General features: G+C 63.4%; 1 protein-coding gene across 2 annotated transcripts in view; it reads right to left on the bottom strand.

Moving 5' to 3' along the window:
- Positions 1-567: 567 nt before the first annotated feature.
- The window catches only part of CARS1 (cysteinyl-tRNA synthetase 1), a 53914-nt gene continuing 36204 nt past the window's right edge, over positions 568-18277 (bottom strand). The window contains exons 11-23 of one of the 2 annotated variants that reach the window (XM_032414580.1): positions 15437-15549; positions 14818-14946; positions 14293-14422; positions 14097-14200; positions 13627-13724; positions 13223-13412; positions 12974-13042; positions 10702-10783; positions 4576-4656; positions 3959-4026; positions 2121-2180; positions 1561-1644; positions 568-1079 (exon numbers count right to left, since the gene is read on the bottom strand). In XM_032414580.1, coding sequence (XP_032270471.1) covers positions 930-1079; positions 1561-1644; positions 2121-2180; positions 3959-4026; positions 4576-4656; positions 10702-10783; positions 12974-13042; positions 13223-13412; positions 13627-13724; positions 14097-14200; positions 14293-14422; positions 14818-14946; positions 15437-15549 — 1358 coding nt within the window. In that variant the 3' untranslated portion in view covers positions 568-929. The remainder of the gene's footprint in view (positions 1080-1560; positions 1645-2120; positions 2181-3958; positions 4027-4575; positions 4657-10701; positions 10784-12973; positions 13043-13222; positions 13413-13626; positions 13725-14096; positions 14201-14292; positions 14423-14817; positions 14947-15436; positions 15550-18277) is intronic. The other variant, XM_032414581.1, reaches the window with a different exon arrangement.

Genomic DNA, 18277 nt, shown 5'->3' with positions numbered 1-18277 from the left:
GTCCCATGGGCTCCGTGAACAATGCTGCAGCGAGCGGGCTGTCTCCCGGAGTCTCCTACCAGCGGGGTCACGGGGACAAGGGCTGAGGGCGCCTACAACCAGACGGGGCCCGCTCCCCCCAGGGACAACATGGCTCGGCGCTGCCGTCACGGCCCGGTGAGACTCGGACAGCGTGTCCCGACCTGACTGCCCAGCACCGGCGCCTCTGTCGTCTGCGGTCACGAGGCTGACCCGGCGCCCAGCTTCTGCGGGGCTCTGCTCACACCCTCACCAGGCAAGGCGGGGAAGCTCGTCCGAGGCGGGGCGCTCCCCACGCTGGGACCTGGTGACAAACGGCCGCCCCGCTGCGTGTGCCGCGACCTCCCCCCTTATCTCAGCGGGCAGCCGTGCGGACGTGGGCAGGGCAGGGCAGGGCAGGGCGCGCCTGCTGAGCCAGCCCTCGGTCGTCCCCGGAGCGCGGGTGCCGCAGGACCGCTGTGGTGTGTCTACTCCTCAGACCCAGAGGGCCCGGCTGCACGGCCTTTGTGTGCGGTGTCAGCGGGCTCGCCAGTTTGAGCCTGTCTTTTTCCTACTTAAATACCTCCAAAAGCACCCAGACACCAGAGATTAGCTGATAGCAATCTGCACGGGGCAGAAATTTCTCGGCTGGCTGAAGCAGCTCCACTGACCCGAGCACCGAAGCCGTGACCTGCTGAGCCAGCAGCCCCGAGCAGGCCCCGCACAGGCGCTGACCGGGAGCTCGACGGCACACAGGACGCCCGGCCTCGCTGTCTGGGAACATTTATTACTGAAGTCTCAGAGCCGAAGATGGCGTGGGCCTCTGTGAACGGAGTGCTGGGCTCAGGGCCCGAGCACCGCTGTAAACAGGATCAGAACACGGGGCACCGTCACGAAGGATGCAGACAGAAAGGCCACCGACGGCTTAAAGCTCAGTCCCCGCTGTTCTGTTGGAAGCTTCCGTTTTGCACCATTTGCAAATACTCCTTGTAGAGCTTCTCCTGAGCTTCAAAGAGCTTCTTCAGCTTCTTGACTTGCCCTTTGCTCAACTCCTTGCCTTCAGTGTCATGTGTGGGCAAACCCTGAGAACACGGGGAGCACAGGCTCAGCAGGGCGCGCCCAACCCCCCTCTCGGAGCCCATGGGCTCAGCCCTGGGATGCGCCCGGGCACGGACTCACACACGCTCCACGGTAGCGCCCCCCCTCCCACGGCGGCGCCTCTCCCGGCTGCTAAGGAGCGAGCGATGGGGCTGGGGGCACCCTCCCACCTGGGGGCGAGGCCACTGTCCCCCTTTGGGTCAATGTGGCTCAGTTCTGATAGGGCTGGCACGAAGGAAAGCAGCAAATACGTATCAGAACCAGTAAGGAAGGGTCTGGGGACAGTGCCACGGCCTCCCTGCCGCACCTCTGGCCAGCCTGGAGGGAGGCCACCCCAAGCACATGGGGCACCTGCCGCAAACTGCACCCCAAACAGAAAAGCTGCTCGCCCAAGGCTGGAGGTCCCCGTCACCCCCAATTTAGCGGTCTAACAAGGTTCTGAAAAGAAAAAAAAGAGACTCTTACGTTTTCATCAAACTTGGAGTATTTGTCGTTTTCCGACAAGAACATCTCACTGGGCGGGATCTTCATCCTGGCCAGCTTTGCTGCCTGGGACACAGAGCCCTGGTCGCCACAGCCCAGCGCGCGCGGGGAAGGCCTGACCACGCGTCACCCCCAGCCCAGCCCCGGACTGAGAGGGTGACAAAAGACGGGCAGGGTGAGGCCGGGGCAGGGCGAGTCAGAGGAGGGACAACTCAACACGGAGCATCCTGCTTGTCCTCCGGGAACAGTGGGAAGGTTGTCTGAGACCATCACAGCAGCACGGAGCCTGTGACGGCCGCCTGGAGCCCGTGGCCGCCCGGGGCAGCTCCCCCACCTGGCCTCTCCCTCACCAGGGCCTCCTGGCCTCCCTGCACTCAGGGCGCCCTGTGGGGGTGTGTGGGGAGGCCAGGAGGGCACTGTAGTTGGCGCTGACAGAGTGGGGACCTGGCCGGGCCCCAGGGAGGCACAGAGAGCGGGACATGGGGTCCGAGTGTCCACTTCCACCCAGGAGAGCCTGGGCCCCACACAGACGGCGTGCTTACCTCTTGTTCCTGTTTTTTCCTGGCGGCCTCCTCTTTCTTCTTCCTCTTCTCTTCTTCAACCTAGGGGAGTAGAGGGAGCCCCATGAGCCAGAGAGCTGGCCCCCCATTGCCTTCGCCTGGACACCGACCTAGCCACCCCATGGGGGGCGGGGAGCCCTCGTCATCAGGGACTGGGGAGACTCTCAGCGGCCTGTGTGGGTGCCGGGCCCTGCTCCGGACGTGCGGAAGCAGAAAACAGCACACGTGACGAGGTCTGGGCCCAGCAGATACAAAGAAAGGAGCAGTGAGCCCAGCTGGGGGGGGCTCTGTCAGGTGGGTGAGCAGGGACAGCATCGCGAGGGCCTAGAGAACGTGGGGGAGGAGGGCAGGGTCAGCAGGTGCCAGGACGTGGGGCCTGGGCCAGGGAAGGAACCGGGGTTAACTGTGGATGAAGGGCAGTGGGGGTTGCTGGAGACAGGCTGGAGGCCAGGAGCCCACCCCCCACCTGCAGTCAGGGCAGGGCTGAGGGGGGCACCCTGGCAGCAGGGGCGGGGAGGGGATCCCCAGCCTCGGTGCTGGGCGGCGCCCGTGAGGGGAGGTGCAGGGCCCGAGCTGTACCACCGCCGACAGGAAGGAGCTACAGCTTTGGCGAGTGGAGTCACAATGCGCTCATGGACGTCCTGGGTTTCAGAGCTTCCTGGTCAGCTAAGCTGTCAGGTGGGCGGCGAGGTATGGGCAAGTGTGGGGCCAGAGAGCCATGGGACTGGGTGAGGGCAGGGCAGGGCTGGTGCAGCGGGGAGTGGAGCGAAGGTCCCCGCGAGCAGAGTCCACGGGCTCGGGAAAAGCAGCCACTGGGGCAGAGGAGGCTGGGAGCGGGCAGAGAGGCGGCCTGGTACGGGCTCAGCGGCTGCTTTCTTGGTGAGGACCGTGTTTGTCCCCTGGCGGGAAGGTTCGGGGGGCGGGGGAGGCCGCAGTCCTGGTGGCCGTTCAGCACCGCCGGCTGGGACGGGCCCCACTTGGTGGGCAGACAGGAGCTACGGGAAGACGCGCGGCAGCCCCTGGCCGGAGCGAGAACCACAGGCAGGGCCCCCGGCAGGCAGGGCTGCCCCCTGCCGCCCCCATCAGAGCCCCGTCTGCCTTTATGCCCTGCGCGCACCTGCCCGGGCAGAGCGACCGGGGTGGGGGTGGGGGGCAGCAAGCGGGGGCGTTTGCTTCTTCGCCCGGCCCGGGGTGGTGGGAGGCATGGCCAGCCCCACGTCACCTCTGTGGCCGGGCCACCTGCTGTGCTGCCCAAGGCGAGGCGAGAGCCTGGCCCCGGGGACGGGCCACTAAGCCAGGCGAGCGAATGGGGCAGAAACGGGAGGAGCCGACAGGGCCTCCTCGGCTCCCGGGGACACCCAGCGGTGGCGGGTCTGCTGCGGCTCAGCACCAGCTGTCGCCACCTGCCCGGGCGCTCGTCTAGTGAGCCACGCTCCCGCGCCCACACGCACCTCCCGCCGGTGCTGCTCATACGCCCAGCCCCCTGGCACCTGCCCCGCGCTTCCTGGGCAGACGGAGGTGTGACTGGCAGGTCCTCCCGCAGGGGCAAAGGACACATCACAGGGCAAGCTGTGGCCAAACACGTCGGCTGCACGGTTTACTCAAAGTTCTCCCTTGAACTCCGGGGGTCGCTTTTTAAAAAGAGGGTCTTTCCTTAGAAGGTAGAGCTTGCTCTGTTACCACCCTGCCCCGTAGCCCGCGTCCAGCTAGGCCTCCTTCCGACGCTTCTAGATGCTGGGCCCCCCACGGGAGCTCTAGCAAAGCGCACAGCACCAGTCGTCTCCCGTTCCCGTCAACACGCGGCCGCTCCAGCCACTCACCCGTCTCTTCTCCTCTCTCTCCCGCAGCAAGGCCTCTCTGTCCCCCAGCTTGACCACGGTTGGCAGCCCTGAAAAGCCGAGTCGGAGACGTGGGGCCCAGCCCCCCACCCCCACGGCCCTCGCGCCCCCTCGCTGCTCAGGGGCTTCCACTTTAACTGGAACGTGGGGAGGCCTCACCACTCATGACATGGGGCCCAGAGATCATGAAATGGAACATGTCACCTGAGTATTTAGAATCTATAATTTCCCGTGCAGCCGAAACCCCCACGATGTCAACAGACACTGGGTGAGACTGGCCGGCGGTCCTGCAGGCCATCTGCCAAGGGACAGATCGCAAGGAAGGGCGGCCGGTGCCCGGCAGCAGTAGGCAGCCAGGCCGCTCTCCTGTCAGACGTGGGAGGTACCCAGGACAGCCGGAGCAATAAACCTACAAGGCCACCCCCAGGGGCCACAGGGGTGCCGCTCCGGGACTCCTCACGGTAAAAACCCCGTGACCTCTGACCCCATCCCAGAACTCTTCCAAAACCAGCTCCCTACCCCAGCGTCCCTCCCATGTCCCTGCCCACTGCGCCCGAAGTTCCTGATGATGGGCCCCAGATGCGGCCAAGAGGACCCACCTTCGTGATCTTCAAACCGCACCCCGAGCTCGGGCAGGATGTCATCCCGCAGGGCATCGCTGAGTCGCAGGACCTCAGGGACTGTGAACAAAGACAGTGGTTCAGTCCAACTAGACACACAAGGAGCACCAGGATGCGCCCAGCGTGCACCTTCCCGAGTGCTCTGGGGGGAGCCGTGGCCCAGGCACAAAGGATGTGGCTGCCAGCGAGGGCCACGGTTTGCGCACCGCCTTAGGACCCCGCTCCAAGGCAGGTGCCATCTGAAGATGCACCCGCGTGGCTCCTGGGGATTCAGAGCAGGAAGTCAGTGCCACCCAAAGCCAGGTGGGCAGCTGGTCCAGGGAAACTAAGTTTTTCCTCCCAGAAAAGAGGCTCAGAAACCCCCCCAAACCCCCTGGTCAACCGGGAAGGTGTCCAGCCCCCAGAGCCTTGGCACAGCAATCCAGAAAGGCAGCCGTGTTCCACACTCCAGGACGCAGGGACCCAAGGCCACACGTGCTCTGAGGCCACCCAGAAATGTTGCTAAGTCTCCCCGCACTCTTCACCCGCCCTGGTCAGGCCTGCCTAGTGCAGAGAGACGCCCGGCTAGGACGAGCGTGTCGGCGGCTGTCAGGAACCCGCTCCGGTGTTCCACGCTCCCTCAGCCCCTCGCCTCATGAACCGTGCTCCGCATCCACATGCACCGCCCGTCCTCCAAACGTCCTTGTGGCGAGGAGGCTAGGCCCAGGACCCGCCGGGTTCCAAGCACCCACCGGCGAGAGCCAGAACTGGGTCTGGAGGTTGGGGTGAAGCCCACAGCGGCCAGCATCTCTCCCTGATGCGCAAGGCCCAGCCGAGGGATCGGGAAGGGCCGGAGGCCGGGGGGACAGGGGTCCATGCCGCGCTGCAGAACACGGCACCAAGCACTAGCTCCGCGGTGGGTACATGGCTCTCGGCCAGCCCTCGGTGCCCCCAGGTGTGGCCGGAACAGGCAGGGGGCCTGGGAAGCCCGGGAGGAGGCGCAGAGCCTGGCCGTCCCACGGGCTCTGAAGTGACTTTTGTAAGAAAGATGGTACACGCCAGCACACAGGGCGGGCCGAGCGGGCAGGGATGAAAAGGGCACCCGTGTGGCCTTCGGGCCCGAACGGCATGGTCCCTGCAGGGTCAGACGTACGGGCCCCGTTCCCAGGAGGTTCAGCACCGGGGGCCACACGGCAGGGAGAGTTTGCCGCCGTTTGCTGCCGCCGCCGAGAATGAAAAGCACGTGGGGCCTCGCTCAGAAGCTCTGGGGTGAGAATCTGACCTCGGTAAGGAGACTCAGCTGCAGTCAGGACAGGGCGGGGGGCGGGTAAGGCAGCCCCGGCCTCTCACGTCTGTGCAGCGGGGACGTGTGGCCGTCCCTGAGAGCAGCTACGAGGAGCCACAAGGTGGCACGTGTGGGAGCAGGCTGGCGCGGCTCTGCTCACAGGGTCTGGTGGCACCGAGGATGAGGCATTCTGTGGGTGGCTGTCTTTCAAAGCCAGGTCTCAGACTGGCTTGCCTCCCAGCTCCCAGGAGGCCCCCTGGCCCGCTGAGTCCCCCGCGGGCCCAGCCTGTGCTAAACGGGCACCGGGGGAAGTCAGCGTGGGAGCCGGGCTGCCACAGGGCACGGGGCGGCAATCCGTCTCAGAAAGCTCTGACGGCGACAAATCCCAGGACGTCAGGGGACAGGAGGGCTGGCACCCAGCCTCGTCGCACTGTGGAGGCACCGTGACCAGCGTCTGCCACGTGCTCAGCTCTCCCTCGGACGCCCGCCTGCGCTGCCGGCCCACCCCAAGTGGTTCTGCACGCCCTGGCCACGGGGCTGTGAGGGACGCCCACACCAGAAACCCGACGCCAGCCCCCCACTCCTGCCCGAGCCACCTACGCAGACCGGGCGTGCACACACCCTGCCCTCCGCTGCCCCTTGTGCCCCTCTGGGGCGCTGGCCGGGGCCCATGGGGCCACCTGCTGTGGGACAGATGAATGATGACTGGATCTCAGAGGACTTCCACGCCCCACAAGCACAGCCAGCTCCAGGAAGCTTCCCAACACTGCTCAAGGAAAAGCCGTCTCTGCCTCTCCAGCCTTCCCGGCATGGCTGATGGGACAACAGCCTTTATCCTTGCTCCCTGCCCTCGCCCTGCCGATAGCCCCTGTGGAGGGCTGACCCCGGGGCAGGAGCTGGGGCAAGCCAACCGCAACTGGAAGGAAAGGAAGCCAGGGGCCGCCATCACCACCATCAGCTGACCGTCGGCTCCCCGCCCGGTGGCAGGAACCCCAGGCCCATGCTGTCCTCTGGGTGTGGGCTCCGCAGAGCTGAGGACGATGGCCATCACCATCACGGCGACACCTGCCCCGTCCACACAGCTCAGAATCCCCCCCACACACACACACACCGTCTTTCCAAACCTTTTGATTACTTTGGGGACTCGCCTTCTCCTCCCCTGCCTTCCGAGTCACGTGCTGACCAGGCCCAGCGTGCACAATGAAGAGCTCCCACGAGCCACAATGACAGGATGGATGACCCCACGAGACACGGGCGCAGGGCCTGAAGGGACAGCTCTCCAGACGAGAGGCACATGTGGCCACGAGGTGCAGGAAATGGGGCTCCACACCACACGCCGCCAGGGAAGCCCGCAGCAGGGCCCGCGGAGATGCCCCACAGAGCGCCAGGAGCAACAACCGTCTTCGTACGGCCAGGAAATGACAAGTGTTGGCGAGGGCGTGGAGACAGCGTGGGACACAGGGTTCTTCCGAAAGTCACACACGCAACAGCCCCACAACCCCCACGGGGCTCCCCTAGGGACCGCCCACTCTGCCGCCGGCAGCAGCACTGGGCTTTGGGGAGCGTCCGCCCGGGCAGGTCCAGGTCCGCAGCTCCGGCTGTGCAGCCGGGGGCTGGGGGAGAAGCCTGGACGGGGCAGGGCCGTCGCATGGAGAGGCGGCGCCGGGGGAGGTGGGGCTGTGCCTTGGGACAGCGGAGGGCACACGCAGGAGAACTGCTCCCAAGCGTGAGACCACAAAGGCATGGCCACCACCGTGGGCACGCTCTTCCAAGGAGGGAAGCAGCTTCACAGCCGCTAAGTGCCCAGAAAAGGAAGACGGGCTTCCCCGGTGTGGTCGCTGGGGCGCCCCTGGCCACAAGCAGCTCGCAGTCCTGTTGACTCCAAGAGGCTCAGACTGGAGCAGGTTCTAGAAAAAGAGGGTTTCCATCGTGGTCGCTGCTAACGAGCAACAGCTCAGAAGCACTTTGTGCGAACACACCGAGCGGAGACACCCGGCGGCACTCCCCTCGCAGGCCGAGATGGCCCGGCCCGGGCCTGGCCCTGCCTGGCATGGGGCTCACAGCGTCCACAGAGCTCGCGCCCAGAGGCATGCGGCCACGGGGAGGGAGCGAGTCGGCCAGGGCTGGCTACAGAGACAGCAGCGGAGAACAGACTGGGCGCTGAGCAGGGAGACCTCTCAGGTCACTGAAGGGAGGCTCAGGAGGGGACACAAAAGGCCGTGGAATCTGCCCACGGACAAGCGAATGAGCAAAATGCCATCTATGCACACAGTGGTATATGACCCAGCCTTAAAGAGGAAGGAAATTCTGACACCTGCCACAATGTGGATGGACCTAAAGGACACCAATCACATTGACTGAAATAAGCAAGTCACGAAATGACAACTACTGCAGGATTCTATGTGTATGAGGCCCTTAGGGGGGTCAGATTCACACAGAGAGTGGACGGTGGGCGCTGGGGCCGGGGGAGGGATGGGGGCCAGTGACTCCTGGGGACGGAGAGTGGACGGTGGGCGCTGGGGCCGGGGGAGGGATGGGGGCCGGTGACTCCTGGGGATGGAGAGTGGACGTTGGGCGCTGGGGCCGGGGGAGGGATGGGGGCCGGTGACTCCTGGGGACGGAGAGTGGACGGTGGGCGCTGGGGGAGGTGGTGGGGGTCACTGTTTCATGGGGACAGTCTCCGTTGGGGAAGATGCAAAGTTCTGAGGACGGATGGTGGGGTCGGCTGCACAACGGTGTGACTGTGCTTAGTGTCTCTGAGCTGTATGCTTGCTCACGATCAGATGATACATTTTATACGTTACGTGGGTTTTCCTAAAAATGAAACACATGAGGGGAGAGGGGTATTCTGACCACACCTGTGGCCTCCCTCCTCTTCTAACTTCTTCCCAAATTCCCAAGCCTCTCCTAGTCAGACGCCCCCAGCGCATGTCCTCCCTGGGCAGGGCCGAGTTCTGGCCAACACGGCTGTGGGCATTGGGGAAACGGTGTCTTTCTCACCTGTTAGGCAAGTGCCAGGCACCTGGCAAACTTGGCTGAAGCCGTGACCCCAGGGCCTACCCTAAGCTTCCCACTCTGTCTTTCTGTCTCCGTGGCCAGCCCGGGGTCACAGGACAGCCAGGTGCTCAACAAGGACTCAGCACCCGCTGTTGCAGCTGGTAGGTGGGGAGCTGTCTTCAGCCCAGAAGGCTTTCCTTGTCTCTGGAGCCCGAAGTGCACAGGCCCCAGGTCTCTGACTCCCAGAAGGCGCCCTATCTGCAGGGCCCCAGGTCTGTGGGTCCTGGGCCACGGGCTCAGGCAGGATGACCTCACCCCACCTGGGCTCCGGGCAGGAGAGCGCTGCAGGTGGACAAGGCACACACAGCGTAGACTCAACTACCACCATCCTGACTCAGCAATTGGGCTCTTTGCCCATTTGCCTGAGCAACAAACAAAACACAGCAAAAAGAGAAAGCAAGCCAAGGAGAAGTAAAACCAAACTCCTCCCCAAGCCAGTCGACGGGAGATACTCTCGGCCTGCGCAAGCCCCTGGCCCGGTCTGCGCGCTGAGCATGGCCTCCAATGGCCCTCAGTCACCAGCACCTGCCAGGAAGGACGCTGGGCCGCAGGGGGACAGCCGGGAAGAGGTGCCCCGGCCGCCTCCGAGCCCGAGATGCCAGGACTGTCAACGTGGCCGGACGAGGCAGCGCGGCTCTGGCAGAGTCCATTAGGCTCTCTCCGGCGATTAAAACAGTGAGGGTGCCAGGTGCTAGAGAGAGGGTGTTTAGTCAATGGGTCTAAACGCCCCGGCCTAAAGCCCCCTGCTCCCCACAACAGCCCTGTCAGATCCAGACTCCTCCCAGGGGGCCCGTGGCCTCGGGGTCTCCTGCCCTCTTGCTCTGCCTTCCCCGGAACAGGCCCAGGCCTGCTCTTTCGTCTCCAAGGTGCGGCTCCCTCCAGCGGCTCCCTGAGCACCCCATCGGGCCCTCTGCCTGCTCCACCCTCGGGACACCCCGCCTGGACCTGCTCTGCAGGGATGGCGGCCAGGGGAGCTCCAGGTGTAACTACCTGTCAGAGGGGCCTGGGGAGGGAGCACGGCACAGCAGGAGACAGGTGGCATTTGTGGTGAGCGACTCCTGCATGACCTTCCCCGGCAGGGCTCCAACTCTCTGTGAAATGCTGAGCCCCGAGCGGGGCAGCGCGCACGTGGGTGGAGCGCGGCAGAGCGGACCCGGCCGGCCTGGGTTCAGCACGCCCGTCAGCCGCCCCGACAGCGCAGAGTGAGACGCGCGCTCCGGCTCACGGCCGATACAAACAGGTCTGCAATGACGCAGCACTCTCCAAGTCTCCAAGGACACACGACAGTGACCGACCTCGGGAATGTCGGCGACGGGCAGCTGGCCGCATGCCGTGAGGCGGCCCCGGGGAAGGCCCCTCGAGTGCAAGGCAGCTGGCCCCCGCCACGCCCGAGCAGAACGACAGTCGGGGCGGCGCCGGGGCTCCCCCGGCTCCCCATGCTCACTTCCAGAAGCAAGGACAGGCACTGGCGAGCCCCCGGCCCGCAGGTGCACCAAAAGTAGAAATGAGTCCCGCGCAGACGGGAGGGCAGGGGACTCAGAGGGGCCTCGTTCTGCCTTTCCACTCAAATAATGCAGGCGAAGAAACCCCACCTCTGACACGCGTCCTCGGCCCCCACCCGGCTGTCCTGCCCTGCGGGGGACACCGGTGTCGAGAGACGTGGTGGCCGTCACGACGTGGGGGGGCGGCCCTGCAGATGTCGTGCCCCAGGCCGGGCGCTGCTAACACCCGACGGCGCCCAGGGTGGCCCCACACAGAGACACCCCAGCAAGGAAGAGCCTCACCTTTTTGCTCCCGGGCAATCTTTCGCACGCCTTCTCTGAACTCAGACAACACCTGCAGGTAGGGCAGGACCGTGGACTCCAGCTGCGGGAAGAACAGGTTCGCGCAGAGTCAAGCTCGGCCTGTATTTATGGACAGGGCTCGGCGCGCACGGAAGGCCGAAGGGGCAGGGGGTGCCGCCGTCCCAGAGCTGGGACGCACTTGGTCCACACTGGTATGCGGGCCCCCGCATGGACGACGCGGACCACAGACAGGAGGACGGCTCCCCTCCCGGCCCAGCCCGACAAGTTCTGCAGGCCACTCTGCTCAACTGCTCACAGGAGCGGCTTTGCCTCCGGTCAGACACACTATTCAAAAAACCCCGTCTTTACAGATAAACGGTTCAATGTGGGTGTCTGTCGGGCAGGCCATGTCCTGGGAGGCTGACGCCGTCCCTCCTGGGCTGGGAGTGGAGGCCGGCACCATGGAGCCGGGCTGTGCCTGCGTGCGACCTGTGGCCACACACACGCTCGTGCAACAGGAACCAGAGTCCCCGAGAACTGTCACCATCCACACACACACACACACTCGTGTCTACGCCACGGTTAACTACCGGCAGTAACCCCGGGGCGGTCCCGGCATGGAAAGCCTGATACAAAGGAAAACCAAAGGCAGCAGAATCCAAACTGGAGAAACAACGATTTTATAAAATCTTTCCTTTTACATCTTTCCTCTTTTTCCAGTAGGCTTTTAAGCAAAATCTCTGCCTGCCTCTTAATTAAGTCTTTCGGTGGCTCAGTCACTGAAGTACTAATCGCTACCCACAGAAGCTGGCTAGGCTGCCGAGCCCCCGGCCTGACCTGGCCTCCCACGTCCCAGTCCTGCACCCGGCTGGGGCGCCGTGCTTGTGCAGGGGGACCGGCATCAGGGTTTTTGCTCTTTATCTCCACCAGGCACGGAGACCGCCGTGGCGAGCCTGGGCGCAGGGGACGGGAGCCTCAGCCAGCAGGGTCTGTGTGGAGGAGCGGTGCCCCGGCGGCCCTGTGGACCCCACTCGCGTGCACTGCACACCACTCAGTACCGGCCTCATCAAGACTGTCTGCCCCACTCCGAAAACAATTCAGATTTGGAAGCTGACACAGAGACTTCAAAAGCTGTGAAGCCCACAAAGGGGTCCCGCCCTTTGGCCTGGCAGGCCTGCCTGCCCTGTCACCTCACGGCTGCTTATTCCCACACGCGGCCTTCAAAGGGCCCACTGAGGTCACGCGCAAAGCCCCCACACAACCAGCGCATTAAAAGCACTGTTTTTAAGCTCGAGAGCAGACTGTCTTTAGTGCCGGAAGTGTTTTCTCTCTTTCTCTTTTTCTGAGAAACTCAATGTGTGACACCACACGTACAAGACAAGAGCAGCCGCGTGGGTTTCCTTTCTGAGAAGCACCGAGGGAGGTTAAAGCCTTTACACCAACAGCTTTAGGGCGAGTGGAGCCCCGGGGATGTGGGCCCGGAGCTCGGGCAGGCCTTCTTCCTGACACAACCTGGTTTCTTTTCGGAAGCCAGTTCCTGGGGAGACAACTGTAGGCTCCCCCTGCAGAAGAAGGCTCCTCACACCAGCTACCATCCAGAAACAGAATTCTAAAAAGGGTTGGCCTTTTCACTTAGTCCTTGCTTCCTGTTCTCCTTTAAATAAGTTAGATCTAAATACCCACACACGCATTCTCATCAAATCATTAAAGATCAAGCCTGAGGAGTGTCTGAGATGAGCCTGAACGAGCATGTGCCACGAGGGAGGGTCATCGTGCAGTGGAAACCGCCAGTCCTGAGGCGACACTGGCCACTGCCGGGGAACTGTCCCCCCACCAGACACACTGCCCGGCGTGCCATCTGAACGCACACGTGCAAGAACGTGAGCGCACAGGAATCCATTACCATGTGGCTACAGCTCAAGCAAAGTTGGTCCCATCGAGCCTGCTGTCCCGAGCCTGAGCTCACGGGCAGCACATGGCAGCACAAGCACCCCAGCGATGGGTCAGGGAGCAAGGCTGAGCTTGCACACGCGGGAGGAACAGCTGACTGGGAGGTCCAGGTGAGCCCCGGGGCTCGGTCTGGAAGGTCCAGGGCCGGTGGGACCTAACGTGGGCCTCCAAATGTCCACAGGGTTGGCCCAGGAGGGGAGTGAGGAAGGGAAGGGAGCAGGCGTGGAAGGCAGGAGGGTGCTCCTCGACACAGGCACCATTTCCCAGGGGTAGGGCGACCCCCAGGGAGGGACTTCTCTGTGCCCAGCGGTGCTCTACTCACATCGAGGCTGGTTCCAGGTCCTCTCACTGGGAATCCCAGGGAGCTTTCCTCCTCGATGGCCCCGAAGATCTACAGAGAGAGACAGACGTGCAGGATGAGTGCGTCCAGAGGTCCTGAGAAGGGGCCCGCGGTGACCGGATGCCAGGCCCCGAGCCGCCCGAGGCCTCCGCGGTCACGGCCGAGGCCCACGGCCTGCGTGCACGCGGCACGGCGAGCGCCACAGGCGCCTGCAGTCCGAGGGCTGCCCACCTTCAGCATGTGGGTGAGGTACAGGGCGACGCTCTCCAGCAGAGCCCGGTTGGGCCTCCTCCTGGCGGCCTTGCGGGCTGCCACATACAGGTTGCACTGGCTCACCAGAGCCCTCATTTCCTCCAAGGCCGTGCGCGTGTCGACGTTGTCACACAGGGCCTCGTGAACCGCCGCCTTCTTGTCGTAAAAGCTACGCCAGAGGAACGGGAGCATCAGCCGGTAACGCCGCGCCCGCGCGCTCCAGAGGCCGGGAGGCGGTCCACGCAGACGGTCCACGCAGACGCGGCGCGCTCGCCGGTGGGTCTGCACAAACGGAGGCCGGGCACACAGCCTCCCGCCCGCTGGCGGGTCTGCCACGGGGCAGCACGGAGCACGGCGTGCGCGCAGACCCCTAAGTCTCCTACCTCTTGTTCAGTTCCGATTCTTCATCTTCCCACTTTTCAAACCGGCCGGTTATATCAACGGGAGCTCGAAGGATGTCTTTCACATTTAGGAAAAACTCCTAAGGTCAGAAAATTTGGATTAATTGCGTTTAGAAGACTTTTGCACCCGAGCAGTATCCGGGAGAGAGCTCTCATGGTGAAGCGCGTCTCCTTCCCGTATAATCTGGAAAACCACGGCGCTGACACGGCACCGCAGCCGCAGGGAGCGGAAGGTTCTCCTTCAAGACGGGAACGGGTTCCAGGCTTAGCCTGGGACGCCGGCACAGCAGACAGGTGTGCGGGAAACGTGCCCCACGGACACCAGAGGAACGTGGGCACCTGACTCTAGCAGGTCAGCAAGGGTTTCAGGAAAGGGGCGCGGGGCCGACTGCCCCCCGTCAGCAGACACGGGAGCGGGAACGACCCCGGCGCGGCAGAGCGGGGGGGCTTACGCTCATGAACTTCTCGTACTGCAGCGCCGACTCCATGGTGTTGCTCGAGTAATCCAGCGTGTCCTTCCAGGAGTGCATGAGGAAGGCCAGCCGCAGCTGCCGCGCTGGGATGGGGGACAGCACCGCGGTCGGTCCCCTCAGCCCCCTGAGCGGCCACCGCCACCGCGCCGCCGCGAGAAGGGGCGCTCGGGCTTACCGGAGTGCTTCTTCAAGGCGTCTTTAATGGTGATGAAGTTCTTGAGTGACTTGGACATCTTGCAGCCGGCGATGGTCAGGTGGCCCGTGTGCAGGAAGTAGTGGACCCAGCAGTCGTTCTCGAAGTAGGCCTGCTCGGGAAGGGGCGGAGAGGGCGAGGTCGGGGCGCCACGAGGCACCTCTGCTGGCCGGGTGCTCTGCGGGCCCTTTGTTCACACAGCGACGCAGAAGAGGGGGCGGCTCTCCGAGCGGGGTTCCCTGGGGCTCAGAGGGATGGCCCTGGACCAGTGAGTGAGCCGAGAGGCAACGGCCGGTTCCAATCCAGGCCTGTCTGTCGCCAACACTCAGGCTGTTCGTGTGGGAAATCAAACCGAACAACGAGGGTTCAAATCCCACCAGCGAGACCCTGATGTGGGCATCAGGCTGGGCTCAGTGCCTCGCTGGCAGCACCCCTGGCTGCTTCTACCACCGCGGGGGAGACTCAAGCCCCCTCCCAGCGGACACAGCGACCCCAGCCTCCGCCTACCTCCGACTGGGCCAGCTCGTTGTCATGGTGGGGGAACCGGAGGTCAAAGCCCCCCCCGTGAATGTCCATCGAGGCTCCCAGGAGAGTGCCTGCCATGGCAGAGCATTCGATGTGCCATCCCGGACGCCCCTAAAGATCCAAACGGGACCCCGTGACCAACCAGCCTACCCTCGGTCCAGGCGTTCAAGTGTCCCGTGTTCGTGACCCTCAAAACCTCCGAGCCTTATTGGAACAGACGTTATATTCCAACATGAAAATCGCAGGCCAGCCCCTGCTGTCAGGGTCCCAGCAAGCGCTGCAGGCCGAGGCGGGCTGAGGCTCACGTTACCCCCAGAACTGCCCAGCCCGGACCAGAGGCAGGTGCGAACACCCCCTCCCCCGGCTGTGGGCCATCGGGACTGTTGTCACAGGGACCGTCAGAGGGTGGACTGGCCTCCAGCAGCGAGCACCACTCAGAGTCTAAGGCTGGGAGGACATGGGGGCCTCGCAGTCCACCCACCCGCACCCCAGATGCACACGGGCAAGTCCTGGAAGGGAAGTCACGTGCCCACAGGCCCACGAGGGTCTGGGGCATCTCGGTGCGCCCACCACCGCAGCCCGCGCCTTCCCGGGAGCACACCTTTCCCCATGGGCACGGCCAGGACGGCTCGCCCGGCTTGGAGGCTTTCCACAGGGCGAAGTCGTTGGGGGACCGCTTCTCGCTCAGGCGGTCTGCCGAGATGCTCAGGTCACCTGCGGACACGAGGAAGCGGGTCACCCGGTGCTGCCTGGCGGACAGAACCGTGTCACTGCAAGGCCGCCTCTGGGGGCTACCGGCCAACGCTTTGGATTCCCACTCATCTCCTCCGTCAGCAGGGGCTCCACTACGCCCAGATGTTAGCGCTGCCCCAGCGCGTCCACGTATGAAACCGTATATAAGCTCCGATTCCCGGGGGGCCTGAACCACACCTGCCGGCTCCCCAGATGCCCCTCTCCCCGCCTGCCCCCCACGGCTGCGACCCGGGTCTCGGGTAAGCGACGGCGCTTGGGTCTGAGGGGTGAGGCCACGGTATTTGGTGGCAGCTCTCGCAGGTGGGGCCTCGTGCCGACGGCCTGCACGGCTCCCAGTGTCTGAGGACCAGCGGATCCTGCTGGATGTGGCCCCTTGGCCCCAGAGGTGGCAAATCAGGTCAAGTTCGGTTCCCGGACGAGGCCCCCCGGAAGGCAGACACGGCGGGAGCGACGGGAAAGGTGTGCACAATCACTGATGACCGTGGGAGACTCTCTGGACCACACGCAGGACCAGGGGAGCGCATTAGCGGCCATGAAAATGAACACTTCAGGCGGCCAGTCCCCTTCAGGCGGTGACCCGGTGAGTGGGGGCAGCGCCAGGGCCTTCAGCGGGGCCCCCAGTGCGTGGCCTCAATACTGCCTTTCCCTGGGTGCTGTCGCCCCCTCGCGGACAACTCCGGAACGGTAACGACAGACCCGGCCTGGTGCCCAGGGTCGCCAACGCAGCCCGACCTCAGTGAGCACCACCTTTCAAGTGCGGAGTCAGGCCACCGTGAAGTCGCCCTGACAGCAGCCAGAGGGAGAGCGCGCTGAGCATCCTTGTACCACAGACCCGAGGGCTACAACACGGGCGCTCCGAGCAGAACACGCGGAAAATACGAGGAAGAACCAGGAAAGACATGCCACGATCATAAACGAAGGGATGCTTGCTGTTGGCCCTCTGGTGTACTAACCAGACAGACCCAAGCAGCAGGACAAACTCCAGCCTCGCCCGTGGGGACCTCTCAGCGATAGGTCACCGCTCACACCAACGACGCAGACGGTTTGATGTGGTGCCATGACATTCTTTTAGCCCCCCTACGTGTGGCAGATAATGTATATTTAAGCTTTTAATTTCCATTATTACTCATGAATATGTTCTGATTCTTAAAATTTTGTTTTGAGAAATTCTGTGACAGAGCAAAGAGGACCCTCTTCCACACACGGCCCGTCTCCCACTCTTCGGCAACCGTCACTTCAGTAGTACTCGCTCTTTGCTCTAGTCTTTAAGACGAGTGAGTCACACAATCCCTTCTGCTCCCCTGGTGTCACTTCTCGTCTCCCTCCCCAGAGGTGACCCCCGTGACCCCACACACGTCAGGAGCCGTCTCTACTAGAGTCCCCGCATGCCAGCGACCCTGCAGTGAGGAGCTCGTGCTGGGGGTCACATCGTGCTGGAAGCGGGACTGTCCCCAAAGGACAGCACGTCCCTCTTCGTCCCTTCGTACTTGCTGTTGGATTCTACTACTCTCGTCCCTGGAACGCAATGCGATTCTAAAGTCAGTCTGGAAGAAAAAAGGTCCAAGAACAAGCGATATTTAAGAACTCCGGGGAGGACCCAGCTGGCTTAGTTGGAAGAGTGAGACTCTCTCCATCTTGGGGTCATGAGTTCGAGCCCCACGTTGGATGTAGAGATTACTTAAAATTAAACAAAAAACAACAAGAACAAGAACCCAGCTGCGGCCAGATGCCAAGGTTTACCGTACAGCCGCACATGCGCTCCCATCTCTGGAGCTCTCCTTCCCGCCGACTGGAGGCGGGCTCCCCGTGGCCTCGCCACCCGAGGCCACGTCCGAGTTCCCTGCGCTGCGCGGCCCACTCTCCCCGCACCGTCTCTCGTCACGTGCAGTTTTGTCCGGACGTATCTGCGAGTCGTCAGTGTTCATTCATCAGTCTTGCACACGTTTTTCCATTTCATTCATCTTTGTGAAGAACCAGCGGCTGACTTCTTATTTCCGTTCCATTCTCTCTTCGATCTTTATCTCCTGCTCTCTCCACTGCTCCTTCAGGAGCTTTCGGGCAGCTCACCCCACCCACCTTCCATCTTTGTTCTTTAACTACTAATTCAAACTACAGGCTGCCCTAAGCGGCAGACTGTGCCGTGGTGTCACTCAGGACTGTGACGGTCAATGGGTCCGTCCGCCGCCCGTGTCCCTTTAGTGCTGGTTGCCGGCTCAGTGTGTCATGGGCAGACGACACGGGCTGCATGACAAGCGACCGCTGGGGAACCACAGAGACGTCCTCCGTGGCCGGTGTGGGTCCTGTGTGAGCACGAGGAAGGGGCCCTGCCTGAATTCGTGCTGTTGAGAGTCCCAATCTGCTACACAAAGCCCTGCTCCCCGTGTACCCCAATCCTTGCGGGTCTTGCGACCCTCAGCCTGCCCGAGCCACTGCATGTGGGCCGTGCGCAGTTCCTCCCCTCACAGACGTGGGCTGCCGGCACACAAGCCCCCGACTGCCCTTGAGGAGACGCCTCCTTTACTCTGACAAACGCCTTTAGCCTTTGATGGCCCAGGGTCTGGTACCAATGCTACCGAACCACCTTAGCCTATCGTGTCTCCACATTTCCATGTCATCTTGTGTGAGGTTCCGATGTCTCTTCACAACAGAGCCCCAGAGGTGGAAGTCCTTGATCAAAAAGTACAAACGT

The sequence above is a fragment of the Phoca vitulina genome, unplaced genomic scaffold (genome assembly GCF_004348235.1).
Source record: "Phoca vitulina isolate PV1807 unplaced genomic scaffold, GSC_HSeal_1.0 scaffold16, whole genome shotgun sequence".
Lineage (NCBI taxonomy): Eukaryota > Metazoa > Chordata > Mammalia > Carnivora > Phocidae > Phoca > Phoca vitulina.
Note: the sequence above shows the minus strand (reverse complement) of the source record. Positions and strands in the feature narration are given on the sequence as shown.